This window comes from Struthio camelus, chromosome 4 (genome assembly GCF_040807025.1).
Source record: "Struthio camelus isolate bStrCam1 chromosome 4, bStrCam1.hap1, whole genome shotgun sequence".
Taxonomy (NCBI): domain Eukaryota; kingdom Metazoa; phylum Chordata; class Aves; order Struthioniformes; family Struthionidae; genus Struthio; species Struthio camelus.
Window position 1 is genome coordinate 28,117,276 of NC_090945.1, and position 27,649 is coordinate 28,144,924.

The 27,649-nt window shown below is 41.1% G+C and overlaps 1 protein-coding gene across 1 annotated transcript; it reads right to left on the reverse strand.

The window, feature by feature from the left end:
- Window positions 1-461: 461 nt before the first annotated feature.
- On the reverse strand, window positions 462-27,648 carry METAP1 (methionyl aminopeptidase 1). Its single transcript, XM_068942023.1, has 11 exons — window positions 27,437-27,648; window positions 17,980-18,031; window positions 15,919-16,031; window positions 14,508-14,568; window positions 13,348-13,439; window positions 12,880-12,963; window positions 11,099-11,237; window positions 9,175-9,306; window positions 6,712-6,855; window positions 4,350-4,415; window positions 462-4,220 (listed from the first exon to the last, which is right to left on the reverse strand). The coding sequence occupies exons 1-11, from the start codon at window positions 27,548-27,550 to the stop codon at window positions 4,060-4,062; spliced, it is 1,158 nt and encodes a 385-aa protein (XP_068798124.1). The 5' UTR covers window positions 27,551-27,648; the 3' UTR covers window positions 462-4,059.
- Window position 27,649: the final 1 nt, after the last annotated feature.

The following is a 27,649-nucleotide window of genomic DNA, read 5'->3' on the forward strand; positions in this document are numbered from 1 at the left end:
TTTCCTAAGCCCCTGAAGTTTTGTCACTACTTTCTTACTAGAGTTGAAGTCACCTAACCAGGTAAGATTTCTTAGAACTGAAACATGAAAGCAGCGCGGCTGGTCCAGAAAAAGCAGGGGGAAGAGCAGAAGAGCTCCCAAGTTAAAACCAGTAAGAAATATACATAAGTCAGAGGGTTTTGGTGCACCAGGGACACCGCTCAAGAGGTTCCATGTTTCCAGGGAATACGATCATGCAAAAGCAACTGTGAGTGAGCTCTGCATCCAAACACTGATCTCATTATTGGTGAGAGGCAATTTCTTCCAGTAGTCACTTTATCCCATGATGCTGCTACACACCTGGGACAACTTAGCCTATTACAGCTATCATTAGAAATGTATCCTTAGAGCACTGTGAAAATAGATGAGATCGCTCTATTTCTAACTTCATTCCAGACAAAGAACAAACAACAAAATCCAAATCATGTGAACGTCATAAGAAGTCAATTTTGAGCATCCAGAAGAAATACAAAGTGAACATGTACCTGGAAAGCGAGCCATCTGAAACAGCAATGAAGTGATTCTCAGTACCTTGTAGCTCCAGAAACTCTGGTTGAACATTAGAGTTCAGTGAAAACCGCTCAATAACCAGTTCCAGCTACAGCACCCTGTAACTATAGGATGGCATCAATAATACGTTAGTAGCTTTTAAGCTCAACATCTCAGCAAAACTACACCCCTGACTGAATTTAACAGAATTAAGGTATTTTACATTGTAACAATTGTTTCTTTAGGTTGCACACACTAAATCAAGATTGTACAACCCCACTGTCTGTTTTATATTACCGCATTAGTGGATCTACAACTTTGTGTTTGTGGAAAACGAGTCATGTAATCCCAGGATACGTCAACAACAATGAAAAAAAGGCATTTAATGATGTTGAAGAACTCAGGTGAAAGACTTTCAGCTTCTTCGCAGCCTGAAGAATTGATGTTTTGGGCATTGTGCAGCTGTTTTCCATCCACTTTGTCCTGCAAAGCAGCTGAAATGCAGAGTCTTTGAAGTATCCTCTGAATTTGTTCAGCTAACAGAAGGATACATTAACACAAGAGTTCTTCCTCACACAGTCGTCTTATCGTGAGGGTATTGCACTAAGCCACCAACTTGCCAAATCTAAGAATGTCAAGGGACAAAACGTTTCCACCAAATGACAGTACATGAAATCACTTGGCTGGCTGTCATGTAAGAGATGCAACAGCAGCACAGAAATTTCACTTTGCTCCTCCTCAGTACAGCCTTTTGGTTGTCTTGTCTTCATGCTGTTATTTTTATTCAGTGTTAGCTATCAACTCTCTCTTTAAATACTCAGGTCAATTTGCAGAAACAGCATGAAACATTTCCACGCTCTTAGCTCCTATATGATTTCGGAGCTGGAAACGGCAGTAAAGGGAAAATGTTTCTAGATATTGCTTAAAAACAAATTGCATGGTTTTGTTTTTGGTAGGAGTGCATACAGTTTTTAAAAAGCACCATTAGAAAGTTGATGCAAACTTTTTTCTAAAAGCAAATAGCAACTTCTGGAAAAATAAAAAATAGACCACTTTCCACATCCAGCCAGCACAAGTCCAACGTGTAATGGTCAAGCAAAGCTATACCTGGATGGGTGCAGGGGGAGGGGACGGAGGGAATGATTTAACAAAATAGTGGGGAACAACAACAAAGAGTTCCTCAGAATGATGCGTTATCTCATGTTCAACAGGTATCGATAGGTGATGACGGAACTTTTCACTTGTTTAAGTATACTGTAATATTATTATTAACTCAGCAGAGACAGTTTTGTTACTGTGATTTCAATTGATAGGCAGAAATGCACAGTATCAGAGATTGGCACTTGCAGTGCTAAATATGGTTGTATTCGTGCAAAGACAAAGAAGTATTCAAATGAGGCATGCACAGGTTTAAGCATGATTTTTAACTGGTTGCATGCATCTACCAGTAAGGTTTGCACTACTGCAAGCAAACCAGGATATAACTGAGAACGCTACGTCTGTTTTTTTAATCACAAAAATGTAATTTCCATTAAAAGCAGCTGCAACTTTTATTTTATAGATGAAAAATGAAGCCCTCCCATCACACACACACACACACACACACACACACACACACACACAGAAAACGCAAGATAGTTGTAACCATTCAGGTGAGTGATACGGTGGGCAAACCTCCAGGATAGTCATCTCATTACATTACATCTCATTCAACGCAAGTAATTCCACTCAAGTACTACAGTCTGTTTAGTTAAAATCTATACGCACACACATGTGCACACATACACACACTCTATATGCATCGTTTCAGGTCACTTTACCACATAATTAAAAATAAAGGTAATGAAAACGTTATCGCATTGATACTCTTAACAGCAACAGAGGTCTGAGGCACTCAGGGAAAAGACGACATTTTCTGGCAAGTTTGGTATTCGGTAGTACGCGTAGTGAGTCCAGTTCTATGAAGCACTAACCCCTTTCCCCCATTCAAATTCTGCAGTGCCAAGGGGAGCCAAGGGCATGCAGTACCTCATAAGGTTAGGTCTAATGCGGCAACAGATTCAACAGGCACCTCGTAAAAGGTGTGTTTTATGCCCATGATTGCATGATTTAATATGTCTGCATTGGTTCAACTATTTCCTGTGTTACAGTGGTGTAAGACCTGAAGTCTGCAATGGAGTCCAAAATAATTTTCATTACAGTTCAGGGGGAAAAAAAAAAAAAAAAAGACTCCCTCAGCAGACACAGCAAAGATTTTTGGAAAGGAAGTGGGCAGGGGAAAAAGAAGGATGGGGAGAAGACAGAGGCTTAATCAGTCCACAGTCCTTAAGGTGACAGTTTCCAGCTTGGCATGACACATTAATAGAAAAGAAAGTGGTGTATATACTAACGTTGCTTACCCTATACCCAATCTGAGGGAAACGATCAGTGTTCACAGCTGTCCCTCTAAGACTTTTCAAAAGCATGAAACAACTCACTCAACTGTTCGAGGAAAATACCTTAACTGTTTGAAAATTACAAAAAAAAAAAAATTGAAGATGCTTCCTCTTCTCACACAGACTTTTTCTGAGATATATACGTATCTCATTATTGGATTGCAAATCCAATCTCCCACAGCTATAGTGGAGGTACCTTTAGAAAACGCCCCACAGTTAACTCACACAGGGATCCCAGGAAGTGTGGGGGGTTTTTTGGTTCTTGTTTCATTCCTTACTCTATTCAAGTCAGATAGCAGTTTCACTGAGCTTTCTGAGCAGGAGACTGCCAAACACCGCTCTGCAGAGAAGCGGCTTGTTCCAGGGAGCTGCACTTAAGACCGAATTTAGTAATTCTCCCAGTAGGGAATCGGTACTATCAATCCCCAGCAAGAGAAATAAGTCCCGCCATTAACCCAGTGTGTCACCAACAGTCACAATTATAACAGAGGCAATCAGCAGAGAAATGGGACAGAATGAAAGGTAAGGGTAGACTATTCTTGGCAACATGCATGTCTTTTTCCTTCTCCCCCCCCCCCCCCAACTCTTCTCAGCTGATAAACAAGCCCCAGCCCATTACAACAGTATCTGCAGAAGCAGGAGCAGGTCTTTGGAACTAGAAACGCTTAAAACTCAGGTGCCACTCACAAACCAAGAGAGACAGGGCACACTGAAGTAGTGAAAAAAACCTGGATCCCAAAATATCAAGTCCCCGTGGGAAAGGTAACCCACACTTTTCTAGCTAGTATCATGGCAGCAAACAGAAGCAACTGCAGATCTAATTGGAAGAAAGATGCTAAAGAAGTAATTGAAGACAAAAGAAAAATATAGTACGAGTGTGGTAGGTAGGAGGAAAGCAGAAAATGTTTTAAATTCTTCTCTGCTTTTCCAGACAGTGGGTCAGGTTCTTCAAGATATTCCTCTCTTATCTACAGTCAGTGAGAACAAAATAAATGATGAAATCCTCCTCTATTCTGTACTCTTAATAAAATACATAGTACAGAGACAAAAAAAAATATATATAAATCTTTCAGATCCACCCACTCAGTTTAGAGTATCACTGGGACATGAAATGTGGACGAATGCTATCCAGCCGCCGGGTTAAGATCTCACAGCCTGTATCGGTGACCAGAAGAGTGTGTTCAAACTGGGCAGATCGCTTTCCGTCTCTTGTTACCGCAGTCCAACCATCAGGCCATGTTTCATCTTGCCAACCACCTAAAAATATAAAAACAGTCAAAAAGTCATCATTTAAGTATGAGATACCAGTTCTCTACAGAGAACTCTCTAGGAAAGACTACACAGAATGAGTTCAGTTTATCACTTTTTGGAATGTCAGTGGCTCACCTTCACAGATCATTGGTTCGATTGTAAATACATGACCTGGCTTCATTACTCCAACTGCCTTATTTTCTGCAATAAAATTAACAAGTTAGAAAAAGCAATCCTATTTTAGGAAATGAATGAACCCTTCTCCTAGGGGAATACAGCACGATTATGTAAAGTCAGAAAAGCCCTTCAGAGAACGCCCAATCACACTTGTCCATTAGCCTGCTTTCCTCCATGTTAAGATTTCTGTTACTTTTTTCCTCCTCCCCCTCCTCCAACATTGTAAAACGTATTCAGGGAGTGTGAAGTTGATTGCTGTCTTCCTCTAGAGTTCGATCCCAGTTCTATAAAAACACTGAACAAGTGTAATATAAGAATTCCTGCAGACTTCTATTATGAAAAACATCAATAGAAATAAGACATATTTAAGATATTCAGAGAAGCTTGAAAACTTAATTACTTCTTAATTGGGTTTCACTGAACCATTAACTCCAATAAATGGTCAAAATAGGCTAGAGGCCAAGTAATCCCATGTTTCAATACGCCAGAGATCTTCCCATGTCGTTACTCTGGAATACTAAAGGTGTCACATTGCTATGAGGATGAAAATGCTCTATTTCTTTAGTTAACACATAGAGGTAGAGAATTTTTGATGTCATATACCAAAAATGTTTATGTGGAGGCACGTGAGCTGATGTATAGCATGTTTGACTAAGAAAGGCTGTGGCCCTTTTCACCTAACCTGTTTCACCCTCTCGAACAGTGCTACAGCTTAGATCCGACTTAACCTGGCACGTGAGAGCAGCAACAAACGCCAGTGCTGCATGGGGACCGCTAGCTCCCAGCTACTTTGACACTATGGACAACTTGCATCAATTCTGAAATACAGATTCACCACCCCTCAGTTTACTCTTATGGTGTAAATCTATTGTCTAAATTGCCTACATGCTTTAAAGATCTCAAATATCAAGCTGGCACAGCAGCAACCAGAACGCTTTTCTTATACTTGAAGGGACTTGCTTCTATCCTCATCATCGTCTGCTGGTATTTTATGGTCTCAGCGCTTACATCTAAGTTTTCAATATCTGCACAAGTCCTGTCCTCTTTTCCTATAATTTTCATTCAGTTTTGTTAAATCGTTTAAAGGCTTATAAAATGAGCTTTTTCCCTTTTAAAATTATTTCATATTTGGCCAGAAAGAAGCTTTTGCATTTTTTTTTCCCCCCAAGAGGCTTTAACTCCCTTAAATCTTTCTACTTTGCCTTTGTTGCCAAGCTGTGTTAAAATAAAATAGCACCTTCCTCCTCAGGAATAGCTGTCTTGGCTCAATCCAAAAAAGGGCTCAAAGTTCCCAACAGCCAGGAAAGATAAAAATTCCCTTTTTCTCCGACTCCATTTTGACTGGTACAAAACACCTCCATCTCCGCAGAGTACACATTCTCTTCATTTTACACATCAAAAAAAAAAAAAAACTAAGAATCGATACCCTTCCATCCTGTGAGTAATAGATTTTTGTCCCTTTGCTGAAAAAAATCATTTACAAAAAAATCAGTGACCAGATGAAAAGTCAGGGATTGCTACATCATCATCTACAACTATAACCGGTGTTAAAACTTGGTAGGAGATGGGAAGATGGAGGCATCTGTAAGCTCTGAGGAAAGAAAGGTCCTATCAGGGGAGCTTCTCAGCTAAAATGGGTTTGAATTGTTTATCACTGCTGTACAGAATTTCTTCTCTCCTTAGTTATCTGACCATCTTTAAGCTTCTGTCCTTTCCCTCCAAGGATGCCTTCTCTTAGTCCAGCTGCCAAAAAAATGTTGTGGGAACAGTGCCATTTCCCACAGCTAAAGCTGAGATCCAGGGTGCCCCTCATCTGCCACACACTGCAAAGAAACTTCTAGGAATGCGAGATCATGCCATTCAAATGGAGAAAAGTAAAACATAACAGGATCCAGATTCAGGCACGACACCTATCTATACCATTTGAAGCAATATTTACATCTGGGAATAGCATTCAGGGGTTGCTTAGACCTTCTGCGAACGAACAGAAATATGTTCCTATTCCAGACAAGAATGCCTAATGGGCTAGTTGGGAATTCATGCAAACAAGTCAAGCACCAAGCCAGTACAGGTGAGAGCTAACTTTTAGTGGAGGAACAGACTGTCTCAGCATACAACAGATGCAGCTAATTTTCGTTCATAAAGAACTCTATGATCCAGAATATAAAAGAATGTGTGTGTATTCCACAAGCGCAAAAAACGCTAACTTGATGGCTGTCAGGCAACGTGCTAATTTATTAGAATATGAGCAAAAAGTAGATTGGGTATGTTTATTGCAAACCATGTATTGGCTAAAAGACAACACAAAGCAAATACTCACTGGCATAATGTGGCACATTAGGGGCTGTATGGAAAAGTTTATGGATTCCATGCCCGCAGTAGCTCCGAACCACTGAAAATCCATTTGCTTGAGCATGTTTCTGAATAATGTTTCCGAGTTCTCTATACCGAACACCAGGTTTTACTGCAAAATTAAATGAACATAGATGGATACGAATTTATACAGCTTTCTTTCACCATACCCAACCATCCTGCACCATTCAGGCAAACAGCATCTCTGTAACAACGCTGTAACACTCCTGGCTTGTACATCTATCTGTTCTCACATGCAACACCCTCTCTCCACCATGATCTCTTAATCCACCAAGTACAGAAGTGAGTCTGAGGAAGAGGGAGGAAACAGCCTCAGAGAAAAGAAAAAAAAGAGAGAGAGGGAAACTCTTCCTTTATGAAAACACCTCTTTTTTTCCTCTCATGGATACGAGTGCTCATATATTCAAAGGATGCTGAAGTTTGAAGTTAAAGACAACAAAGATGTTCAAAGCACCTGGCAGCATCTCATAACTAGAGTTCCAGAGTTGCTTTTGACAAACCTATGTACTAAGTTTTAATATGCACTTCTCTCTCCACTACTATGCGAAAAGCCCACACAAATTAATAGGAAAAGTGATTACACATGAAGGATGCAAAAGGGGAAAAAAGACAAAATGGGTGCCTCTAATCTTAGGCAAGATTGTTAGGTACAAAGCTACTGCAAATAAGAAGGTTCATACACAGGACTGACTTTTTTGACAGTCCTCTTAGGAAACCCTAAAAGTTAAAACAGTTAGATGAAAATGGTGTGAAAAATTCACTTAGACAAGGGGGTAAGAAAACCATAAAAGCAACATTACCTCATACATCAAACAATGAAGCTACATAACAAAAGCAACCCTGAGCCACTAAAAAGAAAATCTTGAGTGCTATTTCAGGACCATTTATTACTCCCTGCATATATGCTGTTCCTTTAGGAGCAAAACGTGTGGTTAAATGAAGCTACTTTAAGCATGGTAAGTGTGAACAGCGAGGACAGCAAAAAGCTTTCATGAAACAAGCCATTTAGTTTACTTCTTTGCTAACATAAACAGCTGTAAGTTAAGCCAGTAAGCTGAATCTACATAAAATCAAAAGGAATTTAGCCTATTACTAGAATATACATGCTTTTCCCTAAACACCAGACAGACATGGTAGAGAAGAAAGGAAAAATTAATCTATTTGTGTTATGCTAAGTGGTTGTGAGGTAATGCAGATCATTTCCTTCAGGCTTCACAATACCAAGCAACTCATTTCAATGCACCAGGGAGCCCCCTGCTTCTCTTTCTCTCACATCACTCTCAGAGTAAGCGCTCTGCTGGTCAAAAGCCCAGAATTTAAGATGGTGTAAACAGGGAAGAGACGACACCCTGTAACAGCTGAGAAACTTGCAGCTGTAATTCTTATTATCAAGGAATGTCTAAAACCCAATAAAAACTGTTACAACATCCAAAAAATTGCAGTTAAAAGTTACTAAGAGTTTAAATCTCATTATAATGAGCAAAAAGATGAGTTACTGTTATAGTTTACATAGCTAAAGCAGGATTTTAAAGATAAGAGATGAATATATATATACATATATATATACACACACACACACATATATATATAGCAAATCTGCTATAAAAATAAAGCACAGGAACAAAGATAAACATTACTTTGATTTAGCTCTGAAAGACAAAGTGCTCATTTCAGAATAGTAAGCCTGTGTAAACAGGTAATCTATCTTCTTCACAGCTCAGCCCTACGGTACTTTCTTGATCACACAACAGGTACTCAGCATATCATTTACATGGATTTCTGCCTCAGTGAAGCTGTCCTGAGTTATATCTAAGCAACGTAATTAAAGTCTCGCAGGTGCTAAAGGAGATGGATCCGTCTTCCCTGGCACGTTCCCACAAAATCAAGAGCTCCTGATGAGAGCTCTTGAAGAGCTTTATGAAATAATCGTCAAGTTGCGGGAGAGGGGGAGAATTGCATTTTCAAGTCTTCAAACAGTGTTTTGAATTACTGGTTCATTTAACAATACCGTTCAAATCATAAAAGTAGCAAGCCCTTTTGGTTCCAATACACACTTTGTTTTTCACATTCTATAAACAGTTCAGATTCGGGACTGTCTTATTTCGCTTACTACTGGTCCAACCAGCTGTTTCCACTTAAATATCATCATATGTGGATCACCTCAGCATCAATTACATTTTCGTTTTGAACATCTGTTTAAAATAAGAGTTCAAACCACCACCCACAAAACTGTAGCGTTTGAAGAATCGCTGTACTGTTTTATACATCACCTACTAGCGACACACGGTAAGAATAGTTCTACAACAGAAGTCATTCCCAGGTAACAGCAAATAGAAGCAATTACGTTTGTAATAGCAATACGTTTGAGAACCAAAACCACAACACTTCAAGCCTCAGCAAAAGGTTTTACCTGCATCGATGGCTTGCATTAGGCACTCATAAGTTGTTTGGACAAGCCTCCTTGCACCCTCATCAACTTCTCCAACATAAAACGTCTCGTTCAGATCTCCATGGTAACCATTACGATAGACAGTAATATCCACTGCAAAGAAGACCAGACACACCATAATACTACCACTCTTTTTCTCACTTTTGTCTCTTGATTTGTATGAAGGACAATAACAAAAACATGTAAAAATGTAGTATTACAATTCTGAAGTTATGAAACTACTTTGGAAGAATTCCAGACGTGAAAGCTCGTCCAGCAGTTATCAATTCCATAAAATCTACAGGATAAGTGTTAGAGAATTAGTATATAAGACAGTGCTTTCCTGTTCAATGGCTTGATTAAAAACACCGATGGAACATAGCCATGGCAAGCTCACTGCTTATAATTGGTTTCAGAGTAAATACAAAAACAGGGCAGGGAAGTTCTTTGCTCCATGGTGATTTACCTGGTCAAACTATGTCCTTAGAATCAACTCCAGCACCAACAGAGAGAAATTAAAGTCAAGTCTCTAGGTAATCAAGTTTTAACCCTTCTTTTAGCTTCAGCAATTTTTCTATATGTTTAGAATAGTAAGTCACATCTCTGCAAAAATCGGAACGTCAAACCCATTGTTTACAGCCCAAAAATGCAGCGTCTCTTACTGATCATCAACCACACAGCACCTTTCCTACGTTATTCCTGACTAACAAAAACATGCCAAATAAATTTGAAAGAAAAAAGTTATAAAATATTTTAAAAGCTCTGAATCAGAAAAACAAGAATAAAAAGGGCATGCTTCAACAACCCAGATTTATGAAAGCATGTAATTAGAGTTTAGAATTATGCTGCAGCAGAACTCTAACTTATTTGCTGTGTGTGTAAAGTTGGTTGGTGTACAAAGGCACCACCTTGACGTTTAAAAAAAAAAAAAAAAAAAAAAAAAAAAAGGTTACTTTGACCAAATGGCTACACATGCACTACAGCTCTGAGCTACCAGCCAGGCAAAACCTGACACAGGAAGGGACAGCAATCACGGGGCTCACTCTAGAAAGGCTGGTACCCACAGCACTGAGCTGTAGACACTAGCTATTACTATCTGTTAATATATAGGAAACGCCCAGCAATCTTAGAGGATCTCAATTTGCTTCTAGGGCTAGGCCGCACTCCGCTAATTCTTGAGTATATTTTTAAGGATAAAAGTAAAGAAAGCCCATGTGATAAACTAAAGGTACAAATGCTTATACAAAATAGGTGTTGCTATTTTTTTTACTGTGAAACTAAGTTTGAAAAAAAAAAAAAAAAAAAAAAGAGAAAACAAAACTGTCAAGTAATTTAGACAGGTATTCTTTACTGTCCAAAAAGGCTTAGGTACTTTGAGTACGTAAGCAAAAAACAGTAGGCACCATCAGACTGTAAGATTCTCAAAAAAAAAAAAGGATATGCTATTTAATATGCCTCTATAAAATGCCTCATCATTAGAATTCTTTACAGTCATCACAACTGTAGTAGCAACTTAAGGAATTAAAGCAATCTTACTAAGAATTCACATAGAACTAATCCAGATGAGTAATTTTGACAACATTAAAAACATTCAAAACACTGCCTTTTTTATTCCATATTTCTATAGAGTCTAGAACAACTGGAATCTAGCCCACAAATGGAATACTCAGGCACTATGGTAATACACAGACTAGGATGGAAGAATTATAAAGCTATTAAAATAGACCAAACTTCTGCAATTATTTTAAATATATAAAGAAAAGATGTTAATTAATTAATAAATGAGAACAAAAGGCTCTTAAAAAGCCACTCCAGTTGTGTTGCCTGCTACTGAAACCTTACCTTACTGAATGGTCTAAGTGGACAGAAAGTAGAAACGTTGAAGGTTGATCTTCTCAACACTTACCATTAACAATATCTCCTTCCTGCAATGGCCTCCTATCAGGAATTCCATGACAGATCACTTCATTCACTGATGTACAGCATGACTTGGGGAAATTATAATAATTCAGAGGGGAAGGATAGCAATTCCTTGCAATACAAGCCTATATCAGATTTAAAAGAATACAGTTTATATTAGCAAACTTTGTACAAAGAAAAAGCATAAGCACAACAGCTTTACAATAAGAACGGTATTTTGAAAAGCAGGGACTCCTGAAAATAAATTTCTTCAGGCACGTCTCCTCTTTTCAGCATTATGGCATTTTGTAATGCTTTGCACTTCATATCAGTTTCGCAAGAAGAAAATAAAGTTAGTTTAATGCTTTTTACTACACGTTGTTATGTTGAACTATTGATGCTGAAATATTCAGGTTCAAAATAATGCATGGAAATACATACCTGATTTAAAAAACAGCCATTTTCAACAAGTGCTTTTAAGCACCTATTCTAAAACTTTAAATAACTGCTACAGGAGACCAGCTAGACAAAACCATATTTGGCACCACTCTCTTATCCTTGACTTTAAAAACATAACCTCTTTCCTTTGCTTTCCTCTAATAATTCTTTCTGGGATTTCTGCAAAACTGATACATACATTTTAGATATACACACATATACAAGCACATTAAGTGGCATACTGAGCAATGCTGGAAAAATAATATCGTTTTAACATTTTTTATATTTAAAAAATAATACTATTTTAAAACTGCTAAATATCAATTAGGGATATCAGTCAATACCAGTTATCTTCTGTGCAAACATTTACAAAAACTGCTTTTTCCTGAGGGGGGAAACACTACCATTTTAACTGCTAGCTTCTTATATTAGACATCATGCACATAAGCGCATAATTTAGTGCTTATGTGTTTAATACAGTTTAGCATGAACTTCAGGTCTAATCAAACCAGAGTAAGCTCCTTATAACCTTGGCTTAATAGTTACACACACAGAGATAAGAAAGCAGCAATCAGAAAGCTCTCCCAACAAGTTTATTTACACCAGTGGCCTAAAAGATCCTCGCATTCTCCACAATGCACACAGGTATCCTGTCTCAAAATAAATGCACATATCTTAGAGGTAACAAAAAAAAAAAAAAATTACACAATTGAAGCACCTATGAAGCAAAATACTTCATCACACATTTCAAATGCTTTGTTTTGGACTGTGGCCTTAGTTTGCCTGACTGCACCAAAAACTTATCCCAACGTGAAGGAAGCTGTCAGCTCCTTTTGACTCTATTTGTGGACTTCACAAAAGAAACAATCCTCTCCCTACTCTCTCGGATTCCCCAGGTCTGATTCCTGATCATAAGGAATTAAACTTTCTCCTCTGCCTTCCTCCTCCTTATCTTAACCAAAGGATGGAGCACAAAAAGTCGCTGGCCTACATATGGCGCTCTGTATACAGCAGCATCTGTGGACCTCAGAAGGTCTAGAGGAAAGAAAAAGATGTGATGTTAACAGAGAAAACAGATGAAGGAACTTGGAGGGAAAACCTGAAACTGAAAATTAGGGAAGGAGCTGACATGGAGGGAGCCCCTGGCGTTCCTAACCTGGGATTCATTTTTGAATTTAATGTTGTGCTACAATAGGTTTCTCACATCTGTGCTACCTAGTAGCTTCAAACTGGGAACCTGATAGTTCAGAATAAAGAAAAGGAATGCACACACAACCAAAACCACACAACAACCATAGCAAAACAAAAAGGGCACCTATTAGAACCAAAAGAACAATAAAATAACCTTACTAAGTGCACAGCATGATCAATTTCTTCAGTAGTTACACCTGCTTTCACCATCATGGCAGCAACATCCAATACTTCTCTAGCAAGCTGCAAATGAAGAAACAACAACAAAACACACTCATTTAAAATGAGACCAGGGCTAATCCTTGGAAAGTTAGCAATGCATTTGCTCGAGCTATATTGAGACAACTGGAAAAGCTGGGTAGGCTGACACTTTTAAAAGACTTTGAGATGTCTACAGTCTATATTAGTAAGGCACCTCAGGGACACTTAAAAACATCCCTTTCTATTAGCATTTGGACCACAAATCCCTTGAATATTGGAAACATAAAACAGACTACCTACATACATTTCAAAGCATGACTTTATGTACCAGGAAAGGATCACAGCAGAATAGTTCTTATTCAGGAACCTGAAATAAGATTTTTAAAGAATAAAGGCATTTTGTAATGAAAAACGAAACCCCCTTACCCTACACACTACTCGCATCCCTTCTATATCCTCAGATGAGAGGATTTTTATTTGAGAGGTTCCTTTTAAAGCCTGTTCTGATTCAGACATTCCTGAAAATAAAGAAATAAAAAAATGAAAACAAGAAAAAAAAGAAAAAAGTCATATAGAGGAGCATTTGCTACACAGGTCCAATGCAATCAACTTCCTTAGCTTCCCAATGGTAGTAAAAGTATGCTTCTTCTCATCACAGACTAAAATAATGAACCCATCAGTCATAGCATTATCATCATCCACGTTAATTTGAATTCATAAGCCTTCCACAACATTTCAATGCCCAGAATTGTTCAGGATGCCCGTCCACTTACTGAATACAACCATTAAGCCCAGTCAGTCATAAGCACTCTCAACGCTCAGAAGTAGTTTGATTGTATTCTCAAACGTGCTGTCACAAACTGGTAAAATCACTATAGATTTTTAGAGAACGAAGGCCATTCCCATAGCTGAACGACCCCCTAAAAACCAGCATTGCGTTGTTTAAATATTTACATTCTGCAAACAGTAACTAAAGATCTGCTGAAGTTTTAAGAATAATTCTAACAGACTTAACAGCTTCTCGGGCAAATGCAGGGTACCAAGATCAATGTGAAAGAGGGGAAACATCAAAATAAACCAATAAGCAAGGAGTTTTGAAAGTATTTTCTCCGAGCCTAGAAATAGCTGGAACTCATTTATCAGTTTGCTTTTGGGGGTAGCTTACCGGGGTTTTGTTCATTTTGGAGGAGAGGGAGGTTATTTTATAACACATTTCCAACAGACAGAGTGATATCACTGAGAATGGCTTTAAAGAATTCATATGCGTCAGTTGCCTTTTGTGATAGGCGAGTCCTACCTCTGTGGCTTACTTGATAACAGGCTACAAACCTTTCTTTTTTGTCCTCCAAAGATGTATAGGGAAGAGAAGACAACTCATTACAAATTCTGGACTTCTATGAAATAATTGTTACCATATTTCTGAAAAGTCAGTAAGTTAAGGTAAGGGAAGAAGAGGCCCAAATGAGAAGACTAGATAGAAGAGATTCCCTTTTCCAGCATCTCCTTGACACTTTAAAGGCTTCTTCAATTAAAGGAACACACACACACAGAGGTAACACACTGAATTGTGGTTTGTTTCAAGTTACCTAGTGGGTGATCAGCATAATCCGGTCTCTGAATATAACTTGGCACAGGCCTTGTTGGTGTCTAAATAAATCATAGTCAAAGCTGGTTAGATCACAAGAGTACTTATTACAGTCATGAAAACAGAGACCTATGCAGCAAAATTAAATACAGTGAAACATGGCTAATTCCACTTAGAGAAAGTTGCAAAGTATGCCAAAACCACCTGCCATTAGCATTTCTCAGCAAAGATTCTAACGCTTTATTCTTTTTATACTATGCAACCTCTAATAGCCAACTTAACAGCTTCGTAAAACCAATTCTATTTGTCAAATAAACAAAATCGCTTTTGTAATGTATTATCCCTGACATCTTGTAGTGTTCATTCTGATACTTTCCAGACTGTAAATGCTCTGGTTCCAGACGCATCCTCCCTTCCTTTGGTTATCGGTATGCATTAGTGAGATTGTTGTTTTTAATTATCACTCTATTTCTTAGCACTTTTTCTTACAGTTTCATATACACCAATCCTACAGCAGCTGGAAGACAAAAAAGCCAGTGTTCAGCAACAGCACTGTTAACTATATGGCCAGTGAAATATCCAAAACACCCTTTTCTCCAGTGCTACCAATAAGCACATATGGTTTAAGGCACTGTGAATCTACTAACTCAACCTGTAACAGATGGAGAAGACTATGGAGAGGATGCTACAGTGACTGCATCTCTAGCACTCTAGCACAGACCAATGAGGAAAAAAGAGACACGGGAAAATAAAATACCATTTATCCTGTTAAAACTTTGGCTTATTCCATGCACAAACTTGCATCACTTTAAAATACAGCTACAGGGAGGGCCTTTTCTAAATTCACCTTTCACAGCTGAAGATCTTAGTGACCACAATTACTATTCACCAATCCAGTGTTAGATGTTGCTGTATTTGCTGTTCTTTCAGTAGGGCTGTTCACCAGTCTATTCACCAGGTTATTTCAAATCACTTATGCAATGTTCTATTAAACCATTTATTTAAATGCTAAATTAATCCATCTGAGTTTTTCTGAAGCGGACAGTGCCATTATTGGTGGGAACAGTAAACAGCTAGAAGATAACATCTTAGCTAGCAGCAGGATTTTGCAAAACGAACGTCAGAAGATACAGCGAAAATATATGAGATGGAACCTATTAGCGATACGTATTCCCTCATGGGCACTTCAGTTCAAGTATAACAAGGTAGGTCAAGTTAAACCAAAGTGAGCCACAATCAGGGCACAGTCACACATCCCCTTGCCATCATGTTCAGACTGTTTAAGAAGCTTTCGTTCCTCAGCTGACAGGTGGGAGCTGACCAGGCCAGGGCTTCTTGTCCATTAGCTGCTACAGAACATATTGTGGAACCTTCTTCTCCGGTGCTGGAGCAGAGCAGCATTTGTTACTTACCAGTGGATAATGTGGCCTGAGTTTACCAGTATATCGATAACCAGACCAGGGATTTGTGTTAATGTCACCTTCCAGGGTCCAAGAGGAAACCTCACGTTTTGCTTTTTCATCTTCTGAAAAGAAAAAAAAAAATTGCAGCAGCCTACTAAAAATAAAGCGTTGCATCCAGAGAGTGACCTAGAGGTACACAAATACATGTTTAACCCTATTTGGCTTTTTTTTTAACGCTACTGATAAGTAAAATTACAATTAGTAATTTTCATCTTATTTTGTCCTTAAGTTTTTCACATTCAAAAGTCACGTCCTGCCAACCCTTTCTTCACCCAGTGGCAAACCGAGCGACGTCAGGACAGCCGTACTGAAGGCCCAAAGGAAACCAAATAGCTACTGATGTCATTGTTCATATGTAGTTCTAAAACATGGCTCTGTGCTTGTTTTGATTCTTGGGGAAAAACATATTTTTACTGAAAGACTCATCATCCCTTCAATTAACAGTTTTGTGATGCAGCTGAAGGTTCCTGTTCTGTGTGATTCCTCTTAGTATTCAGAGACAGAAACGATCTAGGTGGGAAGGAGAGCATTTGACTATGATTTTCAAATGATGGAGCTTACTTTCACCCTGGTCCTGACGGGCAGAGTGAGAGTACAGCCTCTTCTGCATTTCAGAAGGCAGTATGCGTACTTTAGAAGATGGTTCTAATCTGCTGGAGGTTCTTGGCTCTCTTAACCTTGTAAAACTTTCTCCTGATGTGGTCCACTGACTGACTTCCATCACAAATACTAAATCTAACAGAGTGGCTGTTACACGGAGGATTGAAGCAAGAACATCCTGAGCAAAGGATCAACCTCTCAAAGGAAAAACGTACTTGGAGAGAAGGGGAGTAAGAAAGAGGGAAAACCCTTTAAATTGCCTATGCTACTGCCAGCTATAAACTGTGCAACGTTTATCATGGAAAAGGGGGCTTTATAGGGTTTTAGGAAAGGAGGAGGTAAATGAGTCGAGGATTTGGCTTTTGGCCATGCCACTTACTTTTTAATCCTAATTTCCTTTTCAGCGGAGCTTGAGGGGGTTGGCCTTTTCTTGGGGGGAGGGGGGCTGATTTTAAACACCTGGATTATTTTTACTCCCCCTGTACCCCTTGTTTGTTGGGAGGTTTTTAACTGCGGAATCCAGTCAGAGCAGCAACATTCTAATGCAAGATTAGGATACAGGAAATAGCACACAGTTCTGCCTATCAGACACTCATTAACCAAGCGCGAGGAAATGCATTATCGCACAAGGAAGACCGCAGAGAAAGGGATAAAGGAGAATCTACCAGTTTTGCTGAACCAATGCTACCTGCTGTAACTAAAACATACAGATGTATCACCTTCAGATAAACTCAGCAAAACCCTAGCTACAATACAGCCTCCAACCAATAGCAGCATCAGTTCATAACAAAATTATTTTTTTTTCCCAAAGAGGTAAGCCCCAAGTATTCAGAACAGCTGTATTCTCCCTACCTTGCTTGTATTCAAACAAGTGTCCAATCATATAAAGACATTAAAAAAACCTTCTCCACATTGCTGCCTTTTACTGGATCAGATAGCAAAGTACTATGATGGAACAAGCCTGGCAATGACTTATTGTCATAATTTATTCTCCTTGTCCTCTACTTCACCATCCGTCTTTCTCTATTCATATACCTGGCAATTTAGCTCAAAGCAATACTTCAGACAAATGGAGATGGAAACAGAAACACAGAGATTCCTGTACCATCGTCTCTGAAATTTTACATAGATCTGTGGATCACCAGGAACCGAATGCAGCCTCTGATATGCAGCATCCAGTGCCAGGTATCTTGGAAAAATCCATACCATTCTCTCACAATCATGTGTGTAAAGATAAAAAGCAAAGCGCACTACACTGTTCAACCCAAAATATTATCCCTACTCATTATTTTGAAAACTGCGTTAAGAAAAAAAAACCAAGACTGCAGGATGATGGGGAAGAGGGGTGAATGCGCAGAAGGGAACAGATTTCAAAACAGAATATTAGAAGTGAACAAAGAATTTACTTACTTGCTTTCTTGTGTAATAATTTGTGAGTAGCCCAGCTTCCCTTAAAACATTCCTAGAATTGCAAACAAAATATATATATTTTTAAGTAGCTTCATCCTGGACAGACATACCATTCCCACAAAATAAAGGAAAAACTAATTTAAAAGAAAACTAAAATAAGGGTTTTATAACTCCCTGTAGCAACATGCAGTAAATGCTACTGTAACTGGCAGTCTTAACATTAGAAAACAGTACATTCAAGAGTTTATGAGCCAGAATAGGCAAAAAGCATAGCGAAACAGATGCGCTTAAAGTGAAATGCACTGATTTAATCTTCTCTACTAAATATTGTCTCCTTATCATTTTAATGAGTAACCAAACACCATGGTTGCTCCAGGATGGCTGAAACCCTGGGCTGTTCATTGGAACGTGAGGGTCAGAGTTCATCTTCTCTCTCTCCAGACCAAATCTCCCAGCATTGCAGTGGGCAGGGTTGGCCTCCCTTGGCTCCTAGAAGAAGCCATCTCCTCTTGCTAGTTGCATCCTTCCTGCCTCCTTCTCCAGCATAAGGAAACAACAGAGACCAATCAGCATCATCACAGGTGAACAAATGAAAGAGATCAAGGTAGAAAAAAGGGCGAGGGCTACTGAATAGAAATAGGAAATGGAGAGGAAAAAAAATGAGCAAATTGAAATTGAAAGAAAGGAAAGAGAATGTGAAGAGAAGGAGCTGATATTTTTCTCTTCTTCTTGAGCATAGAGAAGGGGGGAGGAACCAATGAATTAGTAAAGGGGGAGATGGAAATGGTTAGCAGCTAAAGAAAGACTAAGATGAGGGAAAAACAGGTGAGAAAAGGAGAGAACTGAGTAGAAAAGCTGCTGAAGAAGGCATTAAAGCAGATCCTTTGGGGGCTGCGTAGGCAATTTCTTGGTTTTGTAGCTAGATGTCTAATTTAATGGCTATGTGTACGCATAACAACTGCTGGAAAGAGGTAACAACTGCTGGAAAGAGGTAATTCCGATCATTTACAGTAACAACCGAATTTCTGAAGTAAAAAGCAGGAAGTAAACTTTTTTTCCTTTATAAGGAAAGATAATACTAATGCTGAACCATCATCATAAAACTGCTGACCAGAGTCAGCAACTGATTCAACCTAATGTATACAACACTAAACCAACCTGAGACAACAGATTTGCAGACTAAGGCCAATGTGTAACAGGCTGCTGCTGCTTCACAGGTGGTGTTGTGCAGTCTTAATTGCCAGCTCTTTTAGAGCCCTCTTCTCCCCATTTTCTCTTTAGTCTGCAACTAGTGGCTACCAACCTGTATCCACAAGACCACAGTACAGCGGTTCACAGATCAACCATATCTACTGTTTGATATTTCCCTCATTACCAAAATCAGTTATTGCTGTTGTCTTCTCCTACACCATATACCTGATTTTGCCATTTTGCTGAACTGGCACATGACAGGCCATGGAGCTACATAAGGGTTCAGGCAACAAGAAGGTTAGGAAACAACACCTTATATTACCAGAGAGAACATCTTCTTGAACAAAGAGTGGAAGGTTTCACCATCACACTTATAAAACCCACTGGCTTTTTGCTGCACTGTTACCCTCTTTCTGTTGGAAAGCTGCGGGAAAAGGAACAGGTTTTAACTGAGGCCTACTTTAAGAAAAAAAAAAAAACACACCCAAATCCCTATTTCCAGGGCACTAGTATGTTTTTAATCCCCTTCTACTTCTGAATTGAGACATGATGTGTAAACAAATAAGGATTACACAACTCGGGACTTACAGGGTCGCAAAATATATCTACCACGAGGAAACCGAGTCTGCAAATCTAGATCCACTCCTTGGGAGATGAGGAAGGGAGCGTTTGGGGAAAGACGACATCAGTTGTGGTAACTACTTGTTGTAGTTGATTCTCTCTTTCCCCGTGCAACCTGGGGATATGTTCTCCAACCCCATTCCTTTCTCTCCGAGGCCAGGAGCATTTCCTCTTTGCTGGCCCATAACCAACGCGCACGAGACAAACAACACTGCTAGCACTATCATAACCTGAGAGCCTCCATTTTGACTTGTTATTTCCTGCAGCTGCAAGCAACATAAGAGGATCCTGCATAAGGCTGCCGTATGTCTGAGTTTTCCCAAGCATCTTTCCCAGACTTTACTTAGCCTCTATTTCCAGAGAAACAGCAGCTCAGTCAGAACTACTACAGCATAGCTTCAAACAAGCTGCTGTATACGCACACATCCCAGACGTGCAGTGTATGTACATCAGTTAACTGTAACTGAGTACACAGAGCAAGTCCAAAGCAACGATTACACATGCAGTGTACAATCAAATACCCGAGCCTTGGCCTGACACTTCTGGAAAGCACTCAAAGGATGCGTTGCACATCCATTTAAAACCCATGTATTTGGTGTAGGAACAATCACATGCTTCCTGTGGGCACTGGACTCATCAGGTACTCACAAACTCTTTTTATATTCAACGACTTACTGCACAACCACTGCATCACATGCCTGCATAGCTCTGCCTGGGCAATTCTAGACAAAAAAAATGGCAGCTGTAATCTCACAGGTTGGAGAACCACAGCTCTGGCTACAAGGCACTACCAACATACCATTGCATATCTCAAACACCCTCACCTCTTCTCTACAGCAGACTTCCTGCCAAGGCATGGAAGAAAGCCATTCTTTCTCTCCATCTGGGCCACTTTCCGGAGAAAATTCTGCTTTTCACGGAGCCTCCTCTGCTGAGCCTTCTTCTCTCAGCCTTCTGCCGAGACATTTACTTCAATCTTCCCATTACCACTCCTGCCTCTAATGAATCTTCCATGGTCCTACGCCATATACAGATCAGGACGAAAAATATTTTCCATGAATAAACAAACAAAATCCAGGAAAAATATCCAAGGTGAATTTAAATATTAAAACAAAGAAACAAAAAAGTCCAATTTCTGCTAAAAAAGGAACACATGGCCTCATATGGCTGTATTTGTAAACATTAGCTGGCTTGAATGGGAAAGTACATAGGAATACTGAGAATTTCTTTTCAAGCTTTTTGGAAGACTTCCTGGATTTCATTTCAAACACCATATTATTCATTACTCTGCTTGATATTAACATCCCTACGCTTCTCGTCTAAAACATTTTTTCTTCCTACCGTATGCGTTTTTCCAATAGCCTTCAAGAAAGACTTGGTGACACTGAACAGGACTGTACAAGACAACCCTGGTGACTTGTCAGATAACTTCAAGGGTGCCCAAAGTCTCCCAGGAGTAGAACAAAATTACATTGCAAACTTCTGTATATAGCACAAACATATGCAAAGTAGCTTTAAAAAAAGCTACACAAGTACAGGAAGCTATGCAGGCCTCGCAACACAGAATTCAAGACATGCTCATTCATCCTGTTTCTGAACTGCTTTTGCAAGGTGGCAGTTCATTTAAAGTTAGCTATGCCAATTCTCTATTAATGATTTTCAGCCTCAGGGCTGCCCCTCTCTCTTCTTCAGGCTCCTCTTCACCCTTGGGTACTGCTGCTTTACACAACCTGGTATTTGGCACTGTAAATTTACCTGTTGGCAGGTATGCAAAAACTGCCTAAATCCTGGCACTGGACAGCTATCGAGAACTCCGAACTCATCTCTAACCTCTGCAGAGTTCCCCCTCTTCACCCACTGTACTCACTGTTTTGAGCCACTGAGCGGAATTTCCAAAAATACCTGTTCTACTGCAAAAAAGACAGCTGGAATTGAGACCGTGTGGACAGACTGGCTGTCTCGGCACGCCGAGAGACTCAGCACGTGTCTCTCGGCACGTCATTATATTGCAAATTGTAATAGTTAGGCAAAAATCTGGGAAACTAATAGTACGCTCCATTAAGAAAAATGTATTTTAAAAAATGCTCAAAACATTTTTAAAAGTCCTTTGCAATGTAAAATTGTTTTGATTCGTACAATTGAATTCGTACAATTGTGTGATTTTGCTTCATGAGAACTAGTTTTTGCCTAACCACTGCTAGGGTAAGCTTTTTTCCTTTTCTGTTTGCATAAGTGTGGCATCAGCTTAAGAAAAATATCAGTGTTATCAGTAATGTACGTTTAACACAATATAGCTTAACGTTACATTTTACCCATAAATACAAGTGTCTTGAGGAATGCAATTGTTAATATATTAGATGTTAAAATTATATTGTTGCCTTTCTTAGCATATTGAGCCCTATTCTTCTAGGTGTTGTACATGCCTATAGAGACAGTCTCTGACCTAAAAAACTGAATTCACAAACTAGCCTAAGTGGTGTATTTGACTAGCTAATTTTTTCAGATGAGGAGGAATACAGGTTTGCAGATTCAAATTCAAGGGAAGCACCGACATGCAACACCTTGGGATCAGCAACATTTGCTTTCTCATTCATCTAAAGCCTGAGCTCACCCAGAGACTCCTATATCCCACATGACAGAGTACTTCAGCTCTTCCATTAAACAAGAGGTATATTTTGCAACCCTTCAGTCAGACTTGCAGAGCTATACCAGGGACTTGTGACGTATCAGTGAAGATGTGCCTCCCAGAAAGGGGTAAACCAGCATACAAAGGCACTGGGAAAATCCAAGCAGCACTTCTTTCCCACCATTGGGATTTATAAAGTCATACCCCACCTCAAATGTAAGGAGCCCAGTTGATGGGTATCCACCATTGCCAGAGATAAGCTGAACAGTACTGTACAGTTTAGAGTAACCATTTCCCTCCAAACACCAAGAACACACCTCTTCCCATTGCTCACATGCAGCAGCTTCACTGCGTCACAGTCCTCACTCTTGACTCTACATAGATCGCTTGATACACCCAGGCCCCTTTGGGATTGATAACACAAGGGCATACAAAGCAGGAAGGGGCTACTGTTCTCCTTGAATAAGTTAGGGCTGATATTCTGCTAGCAATCAGCGGCCTCCAAACGTCTGAGAAAAAACGCAGCACAGGCCTCTGATGTTACAATAATAAAGTCTTTCCATTATGTGGCTGGAAACGCATACTTCTGAGTTTGGCCAAGGGAATGCCCCAAAACCAGGATCCAGTCCACACCAAAGAAAATCTCAGACTATCCTGTTCAGGCTGAGACACTTGTACAGATATTATACGAATAGCGTGAGAGAGGAAGTTCTCATCAAAGCAGTACAAAATGACTAATAAAGGATCGTGAGACAGGCCTCTGTTAAAAGATTTTTAGTTAAAAGGCTCATATAAAGGTGGTATCTGGAGTTCTCAAGAACAGTTACTACTTTTCCTGTGCTTATCACTCAGCAGCTTGTAAGAGGCATATAACAAGTGCAAATTGTTTGTGTATGTAAACACATACTGTTTATGTATACTACATATAATTTACACAAAAGTAGCATGTGCTTCTATCTTGCAATAGCAAATTCATCTTAGCAACAGGAACACCACACATTGCGATGCTGAGCATCTGTATCGTTTCCACATTCAAAAGATGCAGCAAGATGTAGTAATTTGGTCTAAGCTGACACCCATGTAACACTACGGTTAAGTCTCTACAGAAGGTGCACGCTTACGAAAGCAAGACAGTGAAAGACGATAGCTGACAGTGACAATATCTGAGCTATTAGGCTAAATTAAGATGATATTGAAGGTTAATAGCTGACAGAATCTCTCAGTAGAGTACTCCCTCTCACTACATCTTTGGCTGAAGGAAAAAAAAATAATGCCGAGGTTCAACACATCACCTCAACATACCACCCCAGAGCTCCTCCAGCACTAAAAAAACATCTTTGTCCTGCTTCCATTACCCTTTCCAAACATCAGCGCTAGGCCAGAACTCAGCTGCCTTGGCCCCCGTTCCACCCATGACCCACAAGCACAACTGTAATTCAACTGCATGCAGTTTACAAGGTGCACGTCACTCAGAAATAAAACCACGTTGGCTTTATGGCTCAAAGGAATTTTAGAGGATGTCAAACCACTTCAGAGTAAACATTTTCAGGATATGTTGTCACAACATCCTCTTTTTGAGGCAGGGGAGAGGGGGAACAAATGACTAGGATAATGCCCTTTACCAGGGAAAGGAGAAACACAAATGACAAAATCCTAGGGTTATCTCCTTATCTCCTGGAACTCTCAGTCCTATACTACCTCTGTTGATTTTTCTTACTGAATTATCTACTACTATTTATAATCCAGACACATTTCTCCATATCGGTTACCCTTCTAAAGCAGTTTATTCTTCTATTTTCTCCAGTGCTAAGAATAAACAAACTGCTATAGATTTGGTTTGGGCTCTTACTGGAGTTCTGGCTGTAAGAACAAGTTACCACAGGCTTCAAGCAGAGTAGTTAACCTAGCAAGCGTGCCTGTGCAGATGCTCTTACTCCTCAAAGAAACACTTGGTAACTTGTCACTCCATGAGCAATCCTGCAGTCATCCCAAGGTGCAAGCCTACAAACAGGTAGTTTACACCACTGCATTTAATAAAGATGGTTTGATTTTACAGAGACACAATGGAAAAGTGTCTTTGCCACTTGCATGCTCCTAAAGCACAGGTGCTTTCCGACCCTGCAGCACACAGCTGCAAGGAGCTAAACTACCAGAAAATGTAATGCAACTGCTTTCCCTCCATTAAAAGGAACCCATAAAAATCCCAGAAATACCTCATTAAAGAACCAAGACCAGCTTAACGGAAGGTGTGGAAACACGCATCCTTGGAGGGAGGGAATAGGACAAGACCATTCCTTCAGGTGATGGCCAGCTACAACGCAGGCTGTGCTGTGGGGGTGGAATAACATCCTAGGTCCACCCACTAGTTTATTGCAGTTATTCGTGTGCTTCACCATGCCACAATGGAAAGAAAACCTTCTAAATTCAAGTCACTGCAGCTCTGCCTTTGGACGTCCACAGACAAAATGAACCAGAGTGTTAAATGCTCTCCAGCGAGGAGATAACTTTGGAGAAGTTTCACAAAGCATTCCAGTACTGCCAGCTGAAACCTGCTGGAAGTTCAGACAAAGTTTCCTGGCTTTTAAGACTCCTCTGCTCAGTGATAAGCCTGTCACGTGCTTGTGCTTGAACAGATGGCCAGGTTGTCAGTGGCACCTCAGCTGCCCTCCTGACAGTACTTGGTGCTCAGAGAGGCCAGCAGAGCACTGCTCCTCCATCCCCAGCTCCTCCATCGCACACGCCACACGCAGAGGGCTGGTACCTAGGGGCAGCCCTGCCCCGGGCCCTGGAGAGGGCCCAAGGAGGGGGCTGAAGGCCTTCATTGCAGGCTGAACACAGGACTATTCTCTCAGCACGTGCCTCGACACAAGATTTTTTTTGTGCGTGTCTTGAGAACAGGCTGCTGTTAATTTCCTTAGCTCTTCTGTAACACTCTTCATCCAAAATCCTCAAAGCACCTCTCATACGGGGAAAAACAATGCTTCCCTACTTTACTGATCAGGTCAAGGAGGAGAAACAACACGCCCAAGGTCACTCAGAACCGAGGAAACTCTCGGATTCCCAGTTCAGTGTTTTATTTTCTAGGCAGCACAGCTTTTGAAGCATGTAGTCAGTTACCCAGCAGCCTAGTTTAACAAACCAATAACTACTTCCTGTAAATCCCCCTCCATCTTGCAACAGTAGCTGATATTCCAAAAGAATTTAACCTAATAGAGAATAAAAAATCCCTTCATCCTATATAAATTTAGCTGTGTTGGGAGGGGGGGAGGTGAAGGTGTTGCTAGAACATGAGAGATGTCAAAACTGGTAGTAAACGCAGGGCAAACCCCGCAAATCACCTATAAACATCACACTGGATAAAGGAACAATTTAGAGTTGCAGTCCGTCTAATTCAGCATTGACTCTCAACGTCCGGTACCAGAGGCTGCAGGGGAAAGTACCAGAAACTGAGCAGTGGGTGTATTACATGCATATGGAAAGTTTTTTCCCCTAGCCCTATGCAAGCACTCATGATCAGTTTATGTCCTGAAGCAGAAAAGAACAGTTTGCTCAATTAATAAATTTATCTAGCTGGTGTGACTGAATGCTTCTGTTAAATTTATCTACGAAACTTTAATGATTTTACCCTGATTTATAATTATGACAGTGAAGTCCACCACTGATCTTGGAATTAAATATATATTTCCTCAGCTAACAGAACTTACACGTACAAGAGGTTCAAAGTACTAGGCTATGTGTTTTACTGTGCATTTTCAAGTTATTTACAGTAACAAAAAATGACTCAAACATCAAACAGGTCTTTGCATTTAAATTAAGGGCCAAAGTATATTACCACTGCTGCAATAAGTCAGGACAGCTGAGACCTACAGAAAGTGTTTAGCAGAAGTTGATAGTTATATGACAACTGGCTCCACCTGAATCTCCCTGTTTGGTAGCCTTAACATCCAAAGAGATTTAAAGAAAGAATGAAAAAAAAATAGGTAGAGTATCATCATCACTTTCCCCAAGAGCTCTTCTTTGGGGGAAACAGAAAATCTGCTTTCAGAGCAACAAGTCCTCCACGTCTACCAAAACCATGCGACTCGGGAGCCAGAGCTGACCCAGACACAGAAACGCACACGCTGGAATTTGACAAGCGCCTCTCATTTTGCCCCATTAAGGCCGTACTAAGAAATAAATGGATAAATTAATAAATAAAGCCACCGTCAGACTGAGGAAAAACGTGCTTCCCGTGAGCGATACTGCTGCTCTCGAACAGTAACACCCTGCACTACCCACAGGCACTAGGAGCAGCGGCGCTACCCTCGCCCCAGGGATGGCCGGCCCAGCGCCCCCCCCCCCCCCCCCAGCCGGGCCCACAGGCTCCAGCTTCCACTGGAGCGGGGTAACTTTCCACGGAGACAAACGGTAAATCCCGAAAGGCTCCGGGATCTCGCGGGCCAGGAGTTAAAGCGGGCCGGGAACGGCAGGCCCGGGCCCCAGGAATGGGGGGGGGGGGGGGAGAAGGGGGGGGGAAGGGGGGGGGGAAGGGAGCTGCCGCCTCAGGCCCGCCACCCGGCCCCAGCAATCACACAGCAGCCTAATTTGCTGACTGGAAATCTAATTACGCTCGCTCCCCTCCTCTTTTCCAGGTTTCCTCTCCGCAAAAGGACAGCACCCTCCAGAGCACGCCAGCACTACAGAAAGCGCGCATACGCACACTCACAAAACGGGGGGAACGGCCGGGGGGTACCCCCGCATCCCAGGGTGTCCTCCACACCCCCCCCCGGCAGCGGGCCCGGCCCGCCCCGGCCGCACACCTGCCCCCGCCGCCACCTGGCAGCGCCCCGCCACCCCCGGCCCGGCGCCCCGCAGGCTCTCCACGGCCCAGCGGAGAAAGCCCAACCCAGCCCGGAGCGTGGGGCCGGGGGGGGGGGGGAGGCCTCCCACGGGCAGCCGAGGGGAGCCTGCCGGGCGGGCAGCGAGGGAGCAGCGCGGCCAGACGCGCCGGGTGGTGGTGGTGGGAGAGGGAAGCCTCACCTGAGAGCAGAAGTAGGAGCCCTGGATGCCCAGCTTGAGGCAGGTCGGGCACTGCAGCTTGGCCTCGCTGCTGCAGCCGGCCGTCTCGCAGACGCGGGTCTCCACGGCCGCCATGCTGCCCGGCTGCCACAGGCGCGGCGAGCGCCGGGGGTGGAGCCGCCGCCCGGAGGTGCCACCGGCTGGGGCGGGCGGAGCCGCCGCCGCCGCCCCCCG

What these genes read in the sequence shown, in the direction of transcription:
- METAP1 (XM_068942023.1), bottom strand. Translation starts at nt 27,550, where the DNA reads ATGGCGGCCGTGGAGACCCGCGTCTGCGAGACGGCCGGCTGCAGCAGC. An exon ending in GGATGCGAGTAGTGTGTAGG is followed by an intron (nt 12,964 to 13,347) that starts GTAAGGGGGTTT and finishes CTTCATTTGCAG; the next exon opens with CTTGCTAGAGAAGTATTGGA. An exon ending in CGAACCAATGATCTGTGAAG is followed by an intron (nt 4,221 to 4,349) that starts GTGAGCCACTGA and finishes TTATATTTTTAG; the next exon opens with GTGGTTGGCAAGATGAAACA.